The sequence below is a fragment of the Protopterus annectens genome, chromosome 3.part0 (genome assembly GCF_019279795.1).
Source record: "Protopterus annectens isolate FY-2018-M chromosome 3.part0, PAN1.0, whole genome shotgun sequence".
Taxonomy (NCBI): Eukaryota; Metazoa; Chordata; order Ceratodontiformes; family Protopteridae; genus Protopterus; species Protopterus annectens.
This window is the reverse complement of record NC_056731.1, coordinates 1,250,108,540-1,250,130,418: the sequence shown is the minus strand read 5'-3', so window position 1 is coordinate 1,250,130,418 and position 21,879 is coordinate 1,250,108,540. Positions and strand designations below refer to the sequence as shown.

The 21,879-nt window shown below is 36.1% G+C and overlaps 1 protein-coding gene across 1 annotated transcript in view; it reads right to left on the bottom strand.

Annotated features, from left to right (window-relative positions):
• LOC122797042 (histamine H3 receptor-like) overlaps positions 1–18,851 on the bottom strand; it is a 70,918-nt gene extending 52,067 nt beyond the window's left edge. Inside the window, exons 1-2 of the mRNA XM_044065816.1 lie at positions 18,581–18,851; positions 5,164–5,330 (exon numbers count right to left, since the gene is read on the bottom strand). Of these exons, the coding sequence (XP_043921751.1) occupies positions 5,164–5,330; positions 18,581–18,851 (438 nt within the window). The remainder of the gene's footprint in view (positions 1–5,163; positions 5,331–18,580) is intronic.
• Positions 18,852–21,879: the final 3,028 nt, after the last annotated feature.

Here is a 21,879-nt window from a genome sequence, read left to right as displayed (position 1 = left end):
TTACATTGTGTGAGTAGCCTGATTATATGAGGGTTAGAAAACTAAAGCTGGGTTATCAGGACCAATAAGAGCATTAAGTATAAGAACAAGTATATAATTGATATAGCAGTCCATTTAGTAAAGAATGGGGTAGGCTGGGTTAGGTTTATGACAAGGATATGGTAGTTTCAGTTATTTATCAGGATGATAAATTTATAGCTGTAGAGGGAAATGGGTTACGGGGGGCAAAAATACTTACTTAAAAGTTCACTGGCTTTGGGATGTGATATGGGCTTGAAGCTATGAGGGCTTAACAATGGCTTTTAATGATGACTCAGTAAGTGATTTTCATTATTTCCAGAATTTTCTAGAACTACTAAGTGGATGTACTTGTTTGTTTTTAGTCTAGGCAGTCCATGCAGTTCCTACTGAGCTCCCATGGTTCTGTATTTTCATACATTATAGATTTTCCCCCTCACATTTACTTTGTACCCAGTCATATCTGACCTCTTCACAACCATTTATTTCATGTAATTTTCCTCTAATAAACATTTCAGCCTTTTATTCTTCAGCAATTCCCCTTTGACCTTGCCTACAATCCCACTAGATATAATTCTTATTACTTATTCTTTTTGCAGAAGGTTATATACTGTACTTTTCTCTATGTGTCAATGTACTGCATTTTGCACATAAAGAATATTGTGTCGTGAAACATTACTTTTTAAAAAAATAACTGTAAAGCTAGGAGAGTTATACTATATATGCTGGTTCTATGTGCCACACTTTTGGTACATACATTTATGTAAATTTCAGTGCATGCATTCAAATGATATCTTCTCACAGTAGCAGGTATACAGTAGTTGCAGAGGTTAGAGTCAAAAACTCAGTAATATATATATAATGTAGTAAGCAATGAAAATACCCTACAGCAAACATACACATCAATAACAGAAAAGCCAGTTTATGAGCTTCCCCCCAAGTCTGCTGTAATTCTACATGTGGATAATTAAAACATCAAATCTTAATGAGTGGATGGGAAATAGGAAATACACCCTGGGGATCATTTCTGTGGCTCTGCTCAACAGGGGCACAGAAAAATAATTTTCTTGGGTGGCGTAAGCCAGGGAACCTTGTTGGCTAGGCTTACTTAGGCCCTTGGGCCAATAGCCTAGTACCTACCTATGAACCTACCTATGTAGCTCTGTGTTAAAAAATGAAGCAGATGAAAATCAGAATGCCCTTTCTATCTCTGCCAAATATAAGATTATCATCCTGATGAGGGCTAATTTCATGCAGCGTCCCCTCCTGAGCAAAGCCTGTGAGTCATCGGATCAGACTTGCCATGATTCTGGAAGCACTTTAAAAAAATACAGTAGCTAAATCAAGGTTCATGCATAACAAATAAATATATCTTAAACAAAAAACATCATTTATATGTCCAGGTTCATAAACTGATTTAAGGCTGTTCTTCTGCTCTTGCCTTCTTTAATTTGTCGGTATGCTTTCTTCCCAAAAGTGATCCCAAGATTATCCCACACTTGTCTGCTATCTACTTCTCTTCACTTCTCCTGTCTTCTTTTTTTTCTCTGTTTGCTTTCCTTTCAGTCATATTCCTGTGTATTTACTGAAACAATATTGCATTTGCAATCTTACTGAAACAACATTGTCTGCTAATTGTCCCTGTAGAAAGGACTTACAAGAAATGCTTGTATCATCTTGCATTGCTGGGTTATTATTTTAGAAATATATAATTATCAGAAATGCAGCTTCAGTCCGCCTTCATTTTATTTTTCATTGAAAAGATTTATTAAAAGTAAGCGTTTGAACTGCATTGTGCACTTTACATGCCCCATTTCTGTATAGTAGTTCTTATTTTTCATTTCACCCGAGCTTCTTACAGTATAAATGAAATTGCAAAACTGCACTACCATATTTCAGAACCGTATTAAGCTCTATTCTTTTCTGTCTGTTCCTTTTATTTACCTTTCTTAATATCCCTATCGCCCTTTTAACAACTACACACAGTCCTACCAGATACATCTATAACACTTATGCTCTGCTTCACATCCTTCTAGAATAATTATTTTTCTATACAGTATGGTTCAACAAAAGAAAAGTAATATAAATGAAACAAGGAATAATTATATGTAGCTACAAAGGATTTCATCAAAACTGGAATACAACCCCACCCCCCACAACTTTCAGTCCATGCAAATCTTCCACACTTTCTCTTCAGACAATCCTACACCAAGACATTCCCTTCATTTGTTAAGTTCTCCCTTAGCATCTAAGAAGTCCCCTGGATATTTAAATCCCATGAATCCCTTATGTTTAGGTCTTTGTTTGCTTTGAAGTACCCACCCTGTAATACACTCTGTATGCATTACCATGTTCCTTTCTTTTGATACACCCCACCACCTCACCCTCTAAGTTTATCATCTTGATGTTTTCATAAATGAACATACTCCATGCATTAGACTGTACAGCTTCATCGAATTAGAACTCATTTAAACGGCCAGCATTCTTTATTGCTAGCTTCCTTAACGGGCTCGCGCCATTTGCCCTGTCATTCTTTTTCAACCACTGGGTCAGTGTTTCCTTCCTTATTATCACTATCGCAACCTTTTTCTTCTCTGTCTTGTGAATGTATACAATGTATCTATTCTCAATTATTTCCTTTGCAATGTCCACTCCATTAGACCCCTTATCACTGAGCTATTATTATTGTTTCTATATAACTGCACATTTTTTTCTCTAAATTTTTTGTCCGTGTTCTTATTCAGCCTCCTTTATTTTTATTTGTTATACGTGGCCTACCTGACATCACCACTTTCCTATCCATCCCCAAGCCAAAGTATAAAACGTATGATATTACCATATATTTCACTACAACTGTCCTACGTGAAAATGATTTCACTTTCCTGATCCACAAATTCAAAAGCTTGCTGACCCTCTCTGGCACTTCCTTGGCATTCCTTATTCTAAAATGTCAATGTTGGGAATATTTTAAACATAGACTTCTTGTTGCTGTAATTCAAATTGAAATATCCAAACCCCCCATCTTAGCAACTGGGACAGCCCCATCCTTAAAGGTGACATGGTAGTCTTGAATGTCTCCAAAACTGTTCGTACTCCTCCACAACCCTCAGGAGCTACTCACTGACAGATGTTGTCTTTAACATATAGTAATGTGCAGTTTTAATTGATGTGCACATGATATATGTTGCCTTTAGCATGCAGGCATGTGTAAATCAATTAAAACAGCATTGTTCACCTTGCTTCTCTTTTCCCATACCAGCTGTGCTTAAACATCAAGGCTTATATTCATAAAAGAAGCATAAATTGTGACACATGCCATCCTTGCCTCATTCCCCTAATTATAATTACTATCCTTAACATACTACTTTTTTGTAGTGCTGTTAATGTAATACTGTTAAAATGTTCTTTACAAACCCCATCTCTTAAAGCATCTTAAACCTAAATTCATGTGACAAAAGATTTCTACATACCACAGAATACTTCAACCATAGAAACTTGTCCCCATTGTCTGCTACTCCATGAAATTCAACACCACTATATACTAACACATCAATAGTCTTCTCCTTATTAAACCTGCATGGTCTTTATTAGCCCAGAGATTTCCCATTTTAGGTGAGTTGCCACTGCTTTCTTACAAATATTGTTAAAAGTTATTAGACATATTGGCCTTGGTGCCATAATAAGGGTGAGGTGAATGGGACACCTGCCTCAAGCACAATTTCCAGAGGAATTCCAACCTTGAACAATGTATAAACTGTTTTTAATGATAAGCAATGACACCTTAAAAACTGTTTCACTATAAAAATGTTTAAAGATAACTATCTTCAAATTAAAAAAAAAAAAAGAAAAATGAAGTTTGCCAGACTTCTGTCTGTTTAATGGTAGTTACTTCAATAAAATGAAGCTTGATAAACAGTTAATCAGCTGATAGGTGTTTGTGATCATGGTTGTTTAATGACAGCTTTTAAGCTATCAAACCTTTATAAAGTTTCTGTGTATTTCATCAAGTTTGTGTGCTGCCCAAGACACCAAATTCCCTTGCTACCACTGTGATTGGTTTGCCGTTCCAAGTATGTTCTTTCCCACTTCCCTTTTGGTAAAGTCACTACCGTCACTTCCGTCTCTGTGTCTGGCAGACACGGACTTGCCATTATTTCCTTTATACCCCTACCTTCTATGCCACTACCCTTTTAACCAATAACTTATAAAAGTTCATTAGATACCTGTGCAATACCCTCACCTTCCCTACCTTTCAGGTATTTTATTGCACTTACCAACCTATCTACACTGATTGTATTTTCTAAGTCTTCTATCTGCCCTTCATCCTATATTTGTCTCCCCCCTTTCAACAGATGTCCAACTACATATAGTGTTGTACATACTGAATTGTTCTTACTCCACCTCATAGATCAGAGACAACTTGTACTAAAACAAACTTGGTTGCAAATTAAACTTCATGTGGACAGCATGTAAGTTGCCATGTGTTTTTCCTGTTTTAAATAAGACTATTGTATTGCAATGTTTGCTTATATGTGCTTTTGATAAATTGTTGGATACTGTTTTACTTTGTGTCACCATGTGACTGGGGCAGAGACTGAAAAGGGTCCTGTACAAGCCCTTAAACTTCCTTTTTATTTTTCCATGGTAGAAACCCTCTCTTCCATTTTTCCATTAACCTTAACTGGAATCTCAGTCCTTTGCTCCTTGATACAAGATCTTTCTCTATATCCAAGCAATATGCAGACTACAACATGCTTGTAGTGCCACCCATAGCAAAACACACTGTACATACTAGCATTTCCTGACTTTTTTCCAAAAAAAATGTTCAAAACTGAAAACTCATCAATGTGAGTAAATGGTGCATTAATTTTATGTGTTATCAACAAATGAACCCGATTCTCTTGAAACATAAAATTATAAGAACGTTTTGTCCTTTGTACTTGTAACAGTTAGATTTAAGTGATTATCTAAAAGGCTGGGATTAAGAATAAAGAACATGTTTAAATGAGTAAATGACTGTAAGAAGACCAGACCAAATGCTTATAGGAAGCACACCTTCTCCTAATACAATAAAGTATACATTCATGAATGTTTATGACTCATTATGGTAGCTAATACTTTAAAGATATTGGATGTTTTACTTACAGCTTTAGTGACAGAGAGGTATCGATCATAACTGATAAGGACAATGTTAAAAACTGAAGCTGCACATGCGGTGTAATCCATAACAAGCCAGAATTTGCATAGTCCTTTTCCAAGCATCCAAATTCCTGATAATGCATAGGGCACATAGAAAGGTATGGAGATTGCTCCTAAAATAAAACATAAGCATTCTTTACAACAAATTATTGAAAATGAGATACTTGCAAACTATTGCTAAACATGCATGGAAAGTCTTAAAATTCTGAGCTCCAGATATATTTGTGATTAGACCTGATCCAAAAGCTCATCTACCTGTGTTCTTTTGTATGACTTGGCTTATTCATTCCACTCCTGTATGACAAACAAACATCCCCAAACAGGACAATAGCTTTTTCTCATGCATTCCTGTATAGTTTCATGATATGCCAATTATTCTCACCAAGAACATAGCTGGACATTAGGTACTGGGCCAATGTCCTGGTTCCACTGAGGGATCTGCTCCATCTCTCTTAATCCCTCCACATAAACAGAGGGTTGTATCACATTACCCAGGTGAAGACTGATAATATACTGTATGTTCCCACCTATATTAACCCATCTCAGCAGTGCATGTACCAGTTAAAAGAACAAGCCCTTCCAATTCCATGAGTGGTTACCTACTCTCTTCTACATGCTAAGTGGGACAAAAGTGACAAATCATAGCAATCCACCCCCCTCCCTACCAGGGTGGATGAGTTGCTATTTGTTATTCAGGCCCAGACCAGTGTCACTAGCACTCATGAAACCAATCAGATAAAGGTCACTTGGGATGCAGTCAAGGCTTTATTTCTGTAGAGCTGGTGGTGAAATTCATATATCTTAATATTTGCTTTGCAGATTTAACCAACCTTCAAAGAACATTACATGTACTTCATTATTGTATGTCTTTCTCAATTTGCATTCCCTTTACGTTTACCTAACTGCTGCATTTGACTTATTAATCTGAAATTAATGTACACAATTATTGATAACTTAAGAATTTATAGTGAACATGCTAATGCTCAAAAATGCAGTCTACTTTTTTTTACCTCATTGACTGTACCTACCTGAACAAGAGCTTATCTGTATTGTACCTCTCAACCTCTTAGTTCAAGAATTCTGGCAAAACCAAAAATAATGGGAGGGACAAAATCCCAGAATTAGAGACAGTTTTAACATTTTGCTGTTATTGAATGTTGCTAGAATAATGGGTTTTGCTTTAGTATACATTTTTCTGAAGGATATTATGTTGGAAACTCAAATGTATGTCATTATTCTGTGACATCAATCATATGTCCATAAGTCACCCTAGGAGGCCTTTTAAAAAATAGTCATATTTTCTCATTTGTATATGATAGGATAAGTTACCCAGGGGCATAGTTTAAGCCTAGCAATGTTTCCCATTTGTAAATGACAGGATACATTACCTATGACATATAGTTATGTTAAGGGGCAAAGAATTTATAAGCTACCTTTTCCAGTAGGGATATAGTTACTAGTACTGGACTGGAAGCCTGTTCTAGTGGATGGGCAGTTTCTCAGACACATATCTATCCCTCCATCATGTTCTGACACATATCTATCCCTCCATTATGTTCTATTTATGCAGACTAAGTTAAGGTCCTTTAGTCGGATATGATTATGCTGTTAGACTTACAGATGTGAAGCAAGTCCATCAGTATAGGATAAGATGCTGCCTTGTATGTGAGGCATAGATCACCATTCGGTAGTCTGTAGAAGACGAAGTGTAAGCATAAGGCTTTGAGGCAGTCTTCTTATTCCATGTGGTTTACACTTTATATTCTTTTTGTGAGGAACCTTTGTGGGCATTCTGTTGTTCTATATGCCTGGCATGGTACATACCAAAGGCAACATTAATAATCAGTCTAATGAGAGCTGAATACAGGGGCACGATGAAATCTCTGGACCTGTATGCCATACCCTTGCTTATAGATTGCACAATAAAAAATGATTTCCTTGAAACAGTAGACAAATAATGGTCAAAGACTCTGAGGTCACTGCTCACATGTGTTCACAAATACATAACAACTGGGTCTGATTTTAGATGTGCATTGCCAATTTGACAATTCTCTAGAGTAGCTGACTTTTCAAATGATACTATGATTCATCTTTTGGTATTTAGTTTTGGACCATGGCTCATGCACCAATTATTAGTTTGTGACAGGCCTCTTGGAGTATATTAGTATCCTTGGGGATTCTAGAATTGCAGCAAGCTTGCAGTTATCTGCAAACCTCATCAACCATTTAACATTAGCTTTGACTTCCAAAAAGTTGATGCCAAAAATGAGCAGCCTCAGCACATTGCCTTGAGGGACTCTTATAGTGAGTGGAATTTTTGTGGAGGTAGAGACCCCTGTCCTAATTTCCTGTGTCCTATCTATGAGACAGTCAGCTACCCAACAGATGACATAGGGGTTTTCTACAAGTTTTGTGAGTCTTTCAACATTGCCAGAAAGGGCAATAGTGTCAAATGCATTGGTCCGGTCAAGTCCGGTGTACTGTTTTGCATTTATCCATAGCTTTGGAGACTTTCTTGAAAAAGTCCACCAGGTCAAGCAGGCATGATCTGCCCTTGATGAACTCAAACTGCATTGAATCCAGTATCTGAAGGATTCCCTGTGCCTTTATTTATAATATCCATGATGATTCTTTCCATAGCCTTGCAATTGAGACTAGACATACTAATGGGTCTATAGTTGCCAGGATCTGTAGATGGCTCTCCCTTATGCAGATGAGTAACTGTTGTAGTCTTCCACACACTGGGAACAAAGCCCGTTTGAAGTCTAAGGTTGAACAATGATCATAGAGGGATGGTTAGGTCATGATTCATCCTGTTCATAAGGCATCCTGTTATATTATCAGGGCATATTAATGAAGAGCACATTCAGGGGACCTGTCTGTTAGTAATAAGTGGGAAGTTATGGTCAAGGGTATATCTTGGGGGGCAATTGTGGGGGGAAATTGGAACTAAATTTATCAGCCAGTACATGTGCAGTATCTTTGAGCTCCATGTAGGTAATTCTATTTACAATTAGTTCAACACTCTGTTGTAGGTTTCCTCGGAGGTTGCGGTGGCTGAAGAAGACCATATAGTTGTCCTTTGCTAAGGAGGCTATTTTTGCTTCAGATTTTGTTTTGGTGTGCTTAATAAGACTCCTGTGTTGCTTATTTACTTTGATAAGGAGTTTCTTGCCTCGCCGGGCAATGCCCTTACTGTTTGGCTGTGGTTTTCTTACTTCTGTAATATAGCTTGCAAATGTTGTGATTCTACCAGAGTGGCTTGTTCTTTGAGTCAGTCCTATGCTTATTGTGGATAGGTACATGATGGTAAAGGGTTTCTGTAAACATTTCTGCATAGCAATGGAGTTCACCCAGTATGGGAGGACTTGAAAATTTGTCAGGGTGTCACCCAATAATTGTTAAATGTTTGAGTGTTAGGTGAGGTCACAGGATTTAGCTTCATTTCAAAGGAGACCATTTTATGGTTCAACCTGACAAATGAAGATGATATCAACACATGGGTGCAAAGTTCTCCTATGCTTACGAGGATCAGGTCAAGGATGTTGGCTCCCCTAGTGGGAGTATGAACTAGCTGTTCAATAGCATTTGTGTTTACAAAGTCCAGGAATCCCAGGGAATGCATACTGGGGGGTGTGTATGTTTTTCAATTTATAGTGGGGTAGTTAAAGTCACCCAGAACTATAGTGTCAGGTTGAAGATAGAGGTAGTCCTATATGTTTGGGTATGTAGAATGGGTGTTCTGATTCATACAGCTTGACCTATACCTAGCAGTGATATGGCATGGGACATTGCTTATGCTGAGTTGATTTGGAGAACTCAAGTGAGCTACACTGCTTGACAAGTCTAGAGGTGTGATTGTTTTTGATGAATATAGAGACATCTCCACTTTTTGTCCCTTCCTCTGCAGTTGCTGGTATAAAACTGTGCCAGGTAGTGCTGCATGACTTTAAAACAAGTCTTTGTAACAACACAGGCATCCCCAAGGTGAAGAGAGCTTGAACAGCATGGAGTCCTGTTTAGACCTCTGGCGCTGAGAAGTAATACCTTCGGGTTAATCCCTAGATTGGTTTTATGGGGGTGAACAAAGTTTAAGTCAATATTTGAAAGCTTAAGGGGTATAAGTTCAGACCATCCTTGGTGAAGCAGAATTGACTGTCAGACATATTCTCCCACGCTGACAACATTATACACTCTTTAAATGACACCAAGCATCTAAGCCAATTATTAAAGTCAGTTATTTTTGTTCATATTGTGGCATCATCCTTGGAGATCATAGAATGCTGCTAAATGCTTGGTACATACCAGCATGGGACACATAGCCCAAGAGCTCCAAGATGTCTGTATTCATACAGTCTAAGGAGGTACATCTTAAGTCATTGAGACCCATATGTACTATGACTGAGTCATATTGGTACTTGTGGTTCAATGACCTCAGTGCATTTGTGTGCTCTGCCTCAATAAACAGCAGACCATGACCCTTTCTTTGTTCAGCCTCTTGAGTGGAACTTCTGAGTGTCGCATGATGAACTATTTCACTACAAAGAAAAGACATATAAGACACTAGAGATAGAAGTTTATTACACAATTTGAATATACAAGATTCTCCAAATCACATTTAGCCTTTGCAATGCTTTATCAAGTGCTAAAAGTTGTTCAAAAAAGCAAATGATATTTAAATACTGAAACATAAAATAATGTATAACGTCACTAAAATCTTAAACCCACAATGCAAGGGTAATTGGTTTCCTTCCATCTCAGTTGACCATAATAAGGTGGCATAGTTTGGTCTGGAAATGGTTAACAAGACATATAGCAGGTCCAGAGGAAGAGAAAGAAAGGGCTGAAGAGAAAAGTGAAGAAAAACAAAGAAAAAAGGAAAGGTAATGCAAAATAAAAAACTAGCACTCAGGAAAAATAGTCTATGTTTCAGCCAGTGTAGAACTTTACTGAATATTCCAAAAAGGTCAGAATGAATGATTGCTGCCTTGTATGCTGCTAAAAGGATTATGGTCTCTTTTGAATAATACTTTATATTCCAGTTTATTTACATGCGTCAACCAAAGCACCAGGTACAGTATATATAGTTCTACCACGTGGGTCAAACACTTTTTGATCAATTGGTGAAATGCCACCCAAAAACATAGAATCACAAAGTCATCAAATATCGTATAAGGAAGTAAGCTGAAGGGTAACAAAGGAGATGAGGGAAGGAAAGGCAAATCTTGAACAGAAGTAATGCAGGTTATTGGGAATAGATCAAAATATTTTAAGTATATTATAGAGAGGAGGAACTAAGAGATGTGAATCTCAGACTAAATTAAGATGGTAAGGGCACTTCAGAAGACAGGAAAGCAGACGGAGATGATGACAGAATATTTTGCCTTTGTCTTTCCAAAGAAAAAAGGAGGGAAGCATTCCATGTTTGAAAGGAGCTAGGGCAGGAGAGAGCAATAGAAGGACAGTAGGATAAAAGAGAAATGGATGTACTAGTGGGTGTAAAGAATAGGAACTAGATAGCCTGTATCCCAGAATTCACTGGACTTTAGCAGGTGAGCTGGAAAATCCCTAATAAAGAGTCTCAAGAACACCAACCGGTGCAGAAGATCCTGGAAATTAGGAAGATTTTTTTTTCTTTGTACATGTGAGAAACATGAAAAAAATTAGGGACCTAGAGACTATTTAGTCTAATAGCAGTGGCAGAAAAGTCATGCAAAAGATTGCGAGGTGAGAAAATGTTGCTTCTCTAGAGCAAAATATCCTCAGAAACAGCAGTCAGTATAAGACTTTGGCCTGAAGGAGCTGATATTCAAACCTGATCCAGTTCTCTGACTAGATTAGAGGAAAAACTGACAATGGCATAAATCAGATAAGTGCAGGCAATTTGTTTCCATACATTAGCAACTCTATTCCTTAATTTACTAATACAATCTTTTCCTGTAAACTTTGAAAAAGAAAACATATTACAAAACCTAACAATTTAGTGTTCTGTTTTTACAAAAGTAAAGCTGGGTTTTGACTAAAAGTAAAAACTTTGTTTGATTTTATATTTTAACTAAAGTTCGTTCAGGGGAGATCGATCTCTGGCATACAAGGCATTGTAGGACCACACTTTGATGGACCTCCTTCATATCTGCAAAACAAACAGCACTGGAATTACCCACTCTAAAGACTTTAACTTTGCCTGTGATATAAATAGGACTTGCTGTAGACACAGGTATCTATCCCAGAGACTACCCCTTCTCTGGAATAGGCTATCCATCCATGTGAAGCAGAGTCCCTAACTAAACCGATTCAAGTGTAACTTGGACAATTGGATTGAGAACTGGAAATTCATCCCTGGTTTGGCACCTAAATCTCTAATGGACAGGCAGCCTATAAATGGTTAATTTCCCAAGCACCTGCTTACATTTATTAAGTGTATGATAACTTGTCAGAGATTTAAGATGTATGGCTAGGCTTTAAAAGGCCCTTATTGTCGTTAGCCTAGTAAACCCATATGAACCTATGAATGATCATACTTTAGATTAAGTATGGAAGTATGGAAGTGCGACATCAGATATTAAATTCTTAAAATATAGTACTTATGACAGGCAATATAAAAATTACTTCACAGTGGCTGGTCCCCACTGTGCAAGTATTTGGTTCTAATGTTTGTATTTAGTCTTTAGTGTAGTTAAAACATGACAGTAGTTAACAATATTTATATGCCAATTTCATTATCCTGAAGATACAAAATAAATGTTTCAGACATAGATGAATCCTATTTTATTATTGTCAAAGTACTGGTAATTATTTGAATGCAAATTGCTCTTTAAATATTTAAGTCAAGTGAATATTGTTTATTTAGAAACGAGTTGTTGTTTCTTGTATCTGCTCTGATGAAATATATAATAATCAAAGACAAAGTGCTTAAACAATATAATAACATGTATGGATTTTATATAATCAAAACTGGCAAGGCTTTTCTGAGCACATCAGTCTTCTGTACCTTATATACATTCTGTTGAGATATCTAAGAGTGAGTCATACTTCATCTGCCTTTTCACCATCAACAAGAAAACCTGGAAAATATATGAAAACAGAACAAAAGTCATTGGTGCCCCATATCCCTGCATATGGAGGGTTTGGCAGCACCTCATCTGAACTTAATGTACCATCTCCACAGTCACAATATGGTGGGGGGAAATGAAAAAAATACTGGAGTGCACTGTGGTCTCAAAAACTACCAGTCATGGTGATCAACAAACCTCAATAAAACAAAATCAAACAAGAACATTCATGTGCAAATCCTGCAACAAAGTATAGATATGTTATTGTGTGTTCTCTCGTGGCCATTTTGTCTTGCACAAACACCTCAAAAAGTCTTGCACTATGTTGAGGTTAGATAAACCATCTTGATACCTCACCTTTGCCATTTTGCTCTAATAAACATCTCCTTAGTTTGGTAGGAATGAAAAAAGATTATTGCAAGTGCCAGATTCAGTAGTTAATGATTCAGATTCCTTACCCAATGGAAACTTCATATGTTTTCCTTGAATTTCTTTCAGTGAAGTCCTTGATATCCAGCAACACTTTCTTGAGTAAATAACATGTATTTATCAGGAATAGTTTTAGAAACTCATAGGACTCATTCTGTTTTCACTGTGATCTCATTTCTAAAATTCTATGTTATTTACCTGTTTGGCATATTCCTCCGCAAGTACCACAAATTGTTTATCCCCTAACAATTATTCTGCATTAAAGCCATCTTTTTATTTTTGTTTATTTATTTATTAATCTATCCTTGTTGATAGGTTTAGTCTCACTAGGCTAGGCTAGTAGCCTCTTTTCAAGGGACACACTAGGTGGTATTTATACAAGAGCAAAGGGGAAATTCCCCAACTCCCTTCAGAGACTAAGTAGCTGCTGTGTAGCTGCTGTGTGAGGCACTTCTGTTTTCTGTTCCAGGTGCACAGACAGCCTTGGTGAACATGGAAGTAAGATGAAGGCAGTAATATCGTCAGTAACCAAAAAAGAAGTTATGGATGACAGAATGTAGTTGGAGAACTGTTGTCCAGATGGTGAGATCAGGGTTGATGGATCAGAAGAGTTGTTGAAGATGGCCGGAATGAAGAAATGTGCTGAAATGAAGGTTAAAGAACCTTCACAGGATTCTGAGTATATGTTTTAAAAAGATCTGTTTTCTGATTGTAAATCAGAATGTGTGATTACAACCCTTCAGTCGGGAGGGCTGCAGGATGATTATTTAAAAGAAATTGTAATGCAGATTAAACTAGAGATTGAAGTAGTGGTATCATTGGCAGATATTATAGAAAAAATCTAGGAAGAAGAGGGGAGAGAAATTATAGAAGAAAAATCTTATGTGTTGATGAAGGAAGGAAACAAAAAAGCAAGAGAAGGTCAAGTAGGAAGAGCAATTCCAAATAAAAAGTTTGTTGTGAGACTTAATGCAAAAAAAGAAAAAGAACTAGAAAGGTACACGGTATGGGACACAGTTATTGCACTTGTAGGAATATCATATCACACGAAGTGGTAACAGCATTCTTTCATATAAATAAAGAGACTTATTGTGGCATTATATTTGAAAACGGACAATATATGGAAGGTTTTCTAGGAAAATTTGAGGAAAAGAAAGAATACACTGCACAGAATGCTTTTGAAGTACAAACTTTTTATAGGAAACAAAGAAAAGATTTGATATTCAGTTTCAGACTGAAGAAGACAAGGATGCATTAAAAGACTGTTAAAAAGAAATGTTTGCAAGGAAGTATTGGACATTACAAAAGTTTATGTTGAAGGAGGTTTATGGACTGGGGATGGGATTGTGGATCAATATTAAAAATGGAAAATGATAACATTATCCATATTCCAAGTATAATAATTGTAGAAGGTAACAGGATATGTAAGATACAGGGGACAGCCAAAACCCTGTTTTTGTGGAAAAATGATCATTTAATAAGTGTGACAAAAGAAAATATTTTGTTTGCAGGAAAGTGGGATACGAAGCAAAGAAATGTAAACTGATATGTGAAAAAGGTGGGAAAATGGAGCATGATTCAAGTATCTGTGATGTACCTTGCATATTGATTCAGAAGAACAAATGGAAGAACTTGTGCTTGATAAAGAGAATGATATGGGGATGAACATGCTACTGTACAAAAGGAAGATACAAAAGATAAAGAAAATAAAAAAAGAACTGAAGGAGAGCAATCAGTATGTGAAACAATCAAAGAGGAAAACAATAATTCGAGCATAGTAAGAGGAAAAATGTTTGATAGGGAGAAGGGTAAAAGATAGAAAAAGTACATTTAAAATGTAATTCTGAAAGAAAATAAAAAGAAATATAAAAGTTTAAGATGAAAATATGAAATTAAAAACTGTGGGCCTTATCAATAAATGTTAACAGTATAAAGAGTCTTAAAAGAAGTTTAGAAATACTGGAATGGTGTATGTTACAATGTATGAATGTAATAATTTCAGAAGATACAAGAATCCTAACAGATGATGAAAAAAAAACAAATGGGAAATCTATGGGGTAGGAATATTGTATGGAACATTGAAAGAGATAGATATTCAGGGATTGCTATATTATGTAATTAAATAATAGAACTCTTAGATTATGCCATAGGAAAGATAGGGAGAATAACAATATTGGATTAACACATAACAAGGATGTATATAGAATGACAGCTATATATGTATATGTTCAAAAAGGAAGAGAAGAAATGTTTAAAAAATCTTGAATTATGTAGGGGTAAACATAGAAATAATTTTGGTGGGAGATTTTAATTGTGACTTAAGAGAAAGGAAAAAGAAAGGGAATAATGTTAAAATGATATATGAAATAATGAAAAGTAGAAGGCTATATATATATATATATATATATATATATATATATATATATATATATACATATATATATTTTTTTTTTTTCCTCTGGGTGCTCCATTTTTTTCCCACATCCTAAAGACATGGCCCTAGGTGTGAGTGAGTGCATGTGTGTGTGCCTTCTGTGGAAGGTTGGGCGCCGGGCTGGCAACTCAACACCATAAAACTCCACTGCCAATCATGAGTGGACAGATGATCCGCTGTGGCAACCCCTAACCAGGAAAAGCCGAAGGAAGAAGAAGACGATATTTTAAAAATCTAATACCACTTAAACCATGGAGCTGCAGACTCCAATACAGGCCATCTGTCTCAGCTAATTTTTTAGTGTTTATACTTAATGAGTAAGCTACAAATACTCCATAACCAAATGTGAGATTTTTCCTATTAAAAAGTCTTATCTTTCTCTTGTGTATTCCTGCATGTTCTCGTATTTGTTTTTATATTTATATACCATTGCTCATAAGAAACACTGCCCTTAGCCTTCTGATTTCTTAACAATGAATCATTATGTGACGTATTGTAATTTTTCTGTACACATTCTTCTAAAAACATTTGGATTATCCTGAAAATAAAGCTCTTTAAATCACTTCTTATGTGAGGTATATGTTGATTCAACACCATTTTTGTATTTCTTTGAACTTGATTTATATATTTTATTTTACTAGAAAAAAGCAGAAATTTCAGACTTACACAAAATGTCCAATATGGAGTGTCTACCACTGATGTGTATAGAAGGGTAAGATCTTTCTATTAAACTGGATGTTATGCATCCTGGACATCCAATGTCTTCATTTTTGTCTTTCCAATTATATAGGTTGACTAAACTTCTGTGAGTTATCAGTAATGGGTGTTCTAATGACTCCGTACTCCCACACAGGTCTTATGACATTACAATTCACTTCCAGTAATGTAAGTTTGTATGCAATTTTGTTTCTAATTGCATTATTCTGTATTTAGTTGCATTCAACTTATGCCAACAAATTCTATACTATTATTTTAGCTTTACATATCCCTTTCTATTTTTTGTATCCTTTCTTGTATCTAACTTGAAAATTTTGTACTTTCCCTTCCAGATGGTCTTAAGTGTCAGTTATATAGTACATAAAAGGACAGAAGTCAGTTCAAGTAGTTGTGTTATCATAAAATTATCAATCATTTTCCAACTGTCCAGAACCCATTATTTTGCACATGGGGTCAGGGTGTCACATCAACAGTGATAATCATATATAGCCAAGGTTCGCACCACCAGGTGGCTACCAGTCATGTTCTCTATCTGAATTCTGTTTACTAATACTTTTTTGTATGATATCTAGCTAGCATTTTGACATGCAAATATTGTATATTATACCATGACCCCCCCAAAACGTGCACGCTGATTGGCCAGCATGCACATTGTAAATCGAGTTATACTAATTGAAAAAGGTCCGGTCGCCCGGACTTTTTTCCATTAGTATAACTCTACTTTTAAAACACTGTCTCGCTATGTTACATGGGTTTAATGTAGCGAGACAGCTTTAAAATAAGCAACAGAGATCTCTGTTGCTTATTTTAAAGCTGTCTCGCTATGCTAAACCCATTTAACATAGCAAGACAGGTTTAAAAAAAAAGCAACGGAGAAAGCAAGATTTCCGTTGCTTTTTACTGTTTCGCTATGTTAAATGGGTTTAACATAGCGAGACAGTTTAAAACTAAACAGCGGACATCTCCTTTGCTTATTTTAAAGCCGTCTCCTATGTTAAACCCATTTAACATAGTGAAACAGTAAAAAGCAACGGAGATCTTGCTTTCTCCGTTGCCCACAACTCTGATGTACTGCGCAGGCGCGCAGTACATCAGAACTGCCGGATGCCAGACATCTGTGGAAGGGCAGTAAACAGGCATTATACTATGCCATTATTTAAGAAAAGTAATAGTTTCTTTTCTTAAATAATGTCATGGTATAATAGCAATAACCCACTTCTGGGTGTGGGTAATGCTGTATTTACCCACGGTTGGCTTTGTTTGGTCCCTCGGGTGACCAAACCACGCCAACCATGGGTAAATCCAGCATTACCCACACCCAGGCGTGGATTATTGCTATATTCTTCTCAATGTTTGTCGAGGTTACTATTATTTGTGTGTTTCCCTTTCACACATCCTTGAACAGAATGTTTATATGCCCTTCCGTTTTCTCTCTCTAGTTTCCAAATATTCACATTTATTTACTTCAGATGAGATTTATAATTTTCCTTAGCATTGAGTTTAGACTTGTAGATTAGTAGATTCCAACTGCTGTTATGTCTGCGCAGCTATAAAGCTGAATAAGGAGTTCCATCTTCTCATATAGAATGTTCCCAATGAACTTTCAAAATGCATGCTGTGAAACTTCTGATATTCCTTCCAGTCAGGGTTAATTTATGGTTGCCTAGCTCATCTTATTTTTCCATTGTCTTTTAGCTGTTTCATAAATAAATTGCTTATGAAATTAATATACTTCAATGTATTTTTTTATCTTTTGGATATTTACATTTGATCTGGTAACTTTGCCCTCTCATCGATAGCAAATATCTGGCAGGCACATATTTAGCACCCTAACTTTCTCATCATTCAAATTGACTATTTCATGGTTTATTATTCTGTCATATCAATCATTCTCTTCTTTCTGAGCATCTAACTTATTTTTTAATGACGTGTACTTTATCCAAAGGTTGCCCTTTAGTTGTTCTGAGTACCTTTCTTTATTAGCTCATTTTTGTTAATATATATTTTATTGTTATTCCAAGTGGTTTAATTATCCATTTTAAATTATATATGTGCCTATTCAACCTTTGAAACATTTAATGTGTAACATTTTATTTCTTATTTATTCTGTGTGTGCATGTATGATGTATGTGTGCATGTGTGTGTGTGTGTGTGTGTGTGTGTGTGTGTGTGTGTGTGTGTGTGTGTGTGTGTGTGTGTGTGTGTTCAATATTCCTATTGATTATCTTAATGATAATGTTATACTTGTTTGCTAGAGAGGTTATGTAATGGCAAACATCATGTTAGAGCTCATAAAAGTAATTGACTGCCTATAAAGCATTTTACCTGTGACAATTCAGATACCATTAATATTGTAAAATTATAGACTATTTACAAACAAGAGGAAAATTATAATAAACATAATCACCATATCCCCATATAGTATGTGCAAAATATTAATATTATGCTAAAATGTAATACATTTTTCCTAAAAGAAATTCAACTAAAAATGATCTTGGATGTGAACTGGTGAAGTGTATTTTTATAAGCATCGTTTGACACACTATTCTTCTGTGCAGGACAGAGCATACGATGCACAGATCATATTTAAAAACTGTCACATTTGGTTTCAGGTGTTGTCACTTCTGCAATGATAAACACAAACACACGAGAGTAACCATCATCATCCTTATTCATATCAGCAATGTAATGCAACACAGACGCTGTTGCTGTTGGCATTTCTATGACTTACCAACTGAAAAGTCACAAACAGCTAAACTGAGAAGAAATAAATTACTTTGGGTTCGAAGACTTGCATCCACCACAAAGGCAATGAAGACTAAAGTATTTCCAAATACAGTCATAACTGCAACAATAGTTATCAGTATAGCTAGAATAAAAGAAGAAGCACCAGTCCACTGTGGAGAAGATGTTTCTGGATACAAACTTTCATGCAGACCTGAGTTAGGTTTGATGGTGAATGCCAAAGGACTCAAAGTGTAAAAGATAGTTTGCATGTCCATTTCTAAAATTTGAGATTGTGTAGCTTCTGGCATAAAAAGCAATGATCCAACATAACTTTTATTCTTATTCAATATTAAATTCTTATAGATAAATAATACTTCATATGAACACATATACCAATATATACACTACTGGGTCTTTGTGCACAATGCTAGCAGTTATGAACTGAAGTCAAATATAATTCTCCTTTTTATAATGTAGTTGCTCTATGCTTTCTTGCACAGTACTGTGTCTTGAGATTAAGCATAATTTTATGACTAATTGCATATTCCTGCAATTATGTACATTTTTATCATCTGAGTCTATTATACATTGTTTATGCACATTTCAGGTGAGATTTAAGCTCATTAATGGCATGTATTATATATGACTTGCAGAATCACAAAGGAAATACATATTTAATGATGCAGAAGGTCAACTTACACAGACAAATGACTGCTCAGGAGAGATAGAGAGAGGAAAAATAAGAGTTAGCAGAATGTACTGACGGTGCATAGAATTCAAATGCTGAATCTACATAAGCAGACATGGAGCAACAAAACATTTTTTATAAGATATTGTTTAGTAAATATATACAGTGCCTTCACAAGCAGTCTCTACCTTTTGATTATATATAATTTTTAAGACATGTCCTTTAATTTAAATGTTTATGCCAGACATAGACTTTCTGTTTATTATATTAACCCTCTGTATATTTTTATTTTTTGTTTATTTATTTTATTTTATTTTACTTTTGTTGACCAGGAGTGTCGAACTGAGCTAATGCCCTTTTTCAGCGGTGGCCCGGGGGAAAAAGCTCCAGAACATAAAATAATTACTAGAGTAATATTCACTTAGTTACAAATCACATTCAATAGTTGCTAGAATTATACAATAATATTAACTTAAGTAGAATAACAATTACATCATAAGAAACAAAACTGTTAAAATTTGTAAAAAATTAGGCAGTCTAAAGTTAAATAAGAAGAATAAAGAAAAGTGTTGTGAGTTGTATAGAGGGAAACAGAATGTAAATAGGTAAATAGGACCAGTTTGGTTGGTTATGGTCAGGGAGGATTAATGCAGTGGCATGTCCAGAGTTTTTTGAAGTAGTCTTTGATGGCTAGTTTAAATTGGTTAGGGTGTGCAAGGTTCCTTATTACTAGGGGGAGTTTGTTCCATGCAATGGAGGGGTTGTAGCTGTATAAGTTGCACCTTGTCTTGGAAGTGGGTTTATATACAGTTAACATATCTTGATTTGTATTTCAGAGTTGTCTGATAGGAGAGCAGAGGGAGATGAGAGATGATAGTGCTGGCCAAAAAGTGGGCTGCTTTAAGATGGTATGTGCTTGGAGCAACGGGTGTGTACATTCAAACCAGTTCAGGTATTTTTGGGAAAGACAGTGGTGGGATTTATATGCTTGTTGTGCTGCAAATCTGGCTATCTTGTGATAGGTTGATTCAAGTTTGGTAAGTAGGGAGGAGTTTAGATTTGTTAGTATTTGGAAGCAGTAGGTTAAAGATGGTAGTAGGTAGGCATGAGAGAGAGTAAGCCTAGCTTTAGGGGTGAGGAATTTGTTATTCCTATACAGAAGTCCTAGTTTCTGGTGTATTTTTCTAATGCAATTGTTAATGTGTAGATCAAATTTGAGTTGATCTTCAATGGTAATGCTGAGTAGCTTTGTTTAGGGATGTGATGGAGAAAGTAGGTTTGATGTGGTTGACAGATTTAGGTAGAAAGAGTAACAATTTAGTTTTTTTTAGGGTTGAGGATTAATTGGTTATTTGTGGGCCATGTCTCTACAGAGTTAAAGGATGTCTGGGTAGTAGATAGGAGTTTGGAGGGTGATTTAGCAATAGTGATGACTGTGGAGTCATCTGCATATTGGGCAATGACAGACTGAGGGCAAGAGGAGTGAAGTAAGTTGGTAAAAATATTAAAAAGTAAAAGTCCTAGTATGGATCCTTGGGGAACACCTGTTCTTACTGGAAGGGGTTAGATAATGTAGAGTCCAATCTCACTGATTGCTGCCTATCAGTGAGGTAGGTAGAATACCAAGAGATAATGCTGGGGGAGAAGTTGAGGTCTGTGACTTTGTTTTGTAGCAAAGAGTGAGAGACCGTATGAAAAGCCTTCAATAGGTCAAGGAATAGGCAAGATACAAGTTTATGATTATCCTTGGCTAGCGATATAGTGTTGAGGAAGGATAGTAGGGCAGTGGTAGTGCTATGCTTAGGACAGAAACCATGCTGTGTAGGGGTGAGCAAATTACCTTGTGTGAGATAATGCATAACCTGCTTATGTATACATTTCTTGAGGAGTGTTGAGAGAGGAGAGAAGATAGCAATAGGTCTGAAATTAGAGATTTCTCTGGAGTTACCTCTTTTGTGTATAGGGAGAGTGTAGAATTGTTTTCAGATAGATGGAACTTTAGATTCAGAGATGGAATGATTTATTAAGATAGATACGGGTATGGCAAGGGAGTTTGCAGCAATTTTTGAGAAAATATGAAGGGATATTGTCTGCAGATACTGACCATGGTTTGAGCTTAGAGAGTAGAGTTTTGATGTAGTTGGTGGGAACAGGTCTGAAAGTAAAGGAGTTTTCAGTGTTGGTAGTTGGGGAGGTACAGGGAGGTTAGAAGTGTTACTGTTAGAGAAGTTAGGGTTAAATAGTTTGGAAAGGGAGTTTGCAGCAATTTTGAGAAAATATGAAGGGATGTTGTCTGCATATACTGACCATGGTTTGAGCTTAGAGAGTAGAGTTTTGATGTAGTTGGTGGGAACAGGTTTGAAAGTAAAGGAGTTTTCAGTGTTGGTTGTTGGGGAGGTACAGGGAGGTTAGAAGTGTTACTGTTAGAGAAGTTGGGGTTAAATAGTTTGGAAATGGATTCAATTAAATAGGTGTTAAATGTGTTAGCAGTTTCTTCAGGAGACTTGTCAGGACAAGGGTTTGGTGAGGTTGGGTTGCCAGTATGTAGGATCTGGTTTATAGCATTCCAGAATTTCTTTGGATCTGATTTTAAAGGTATTGGGGGGGTTAGAGTA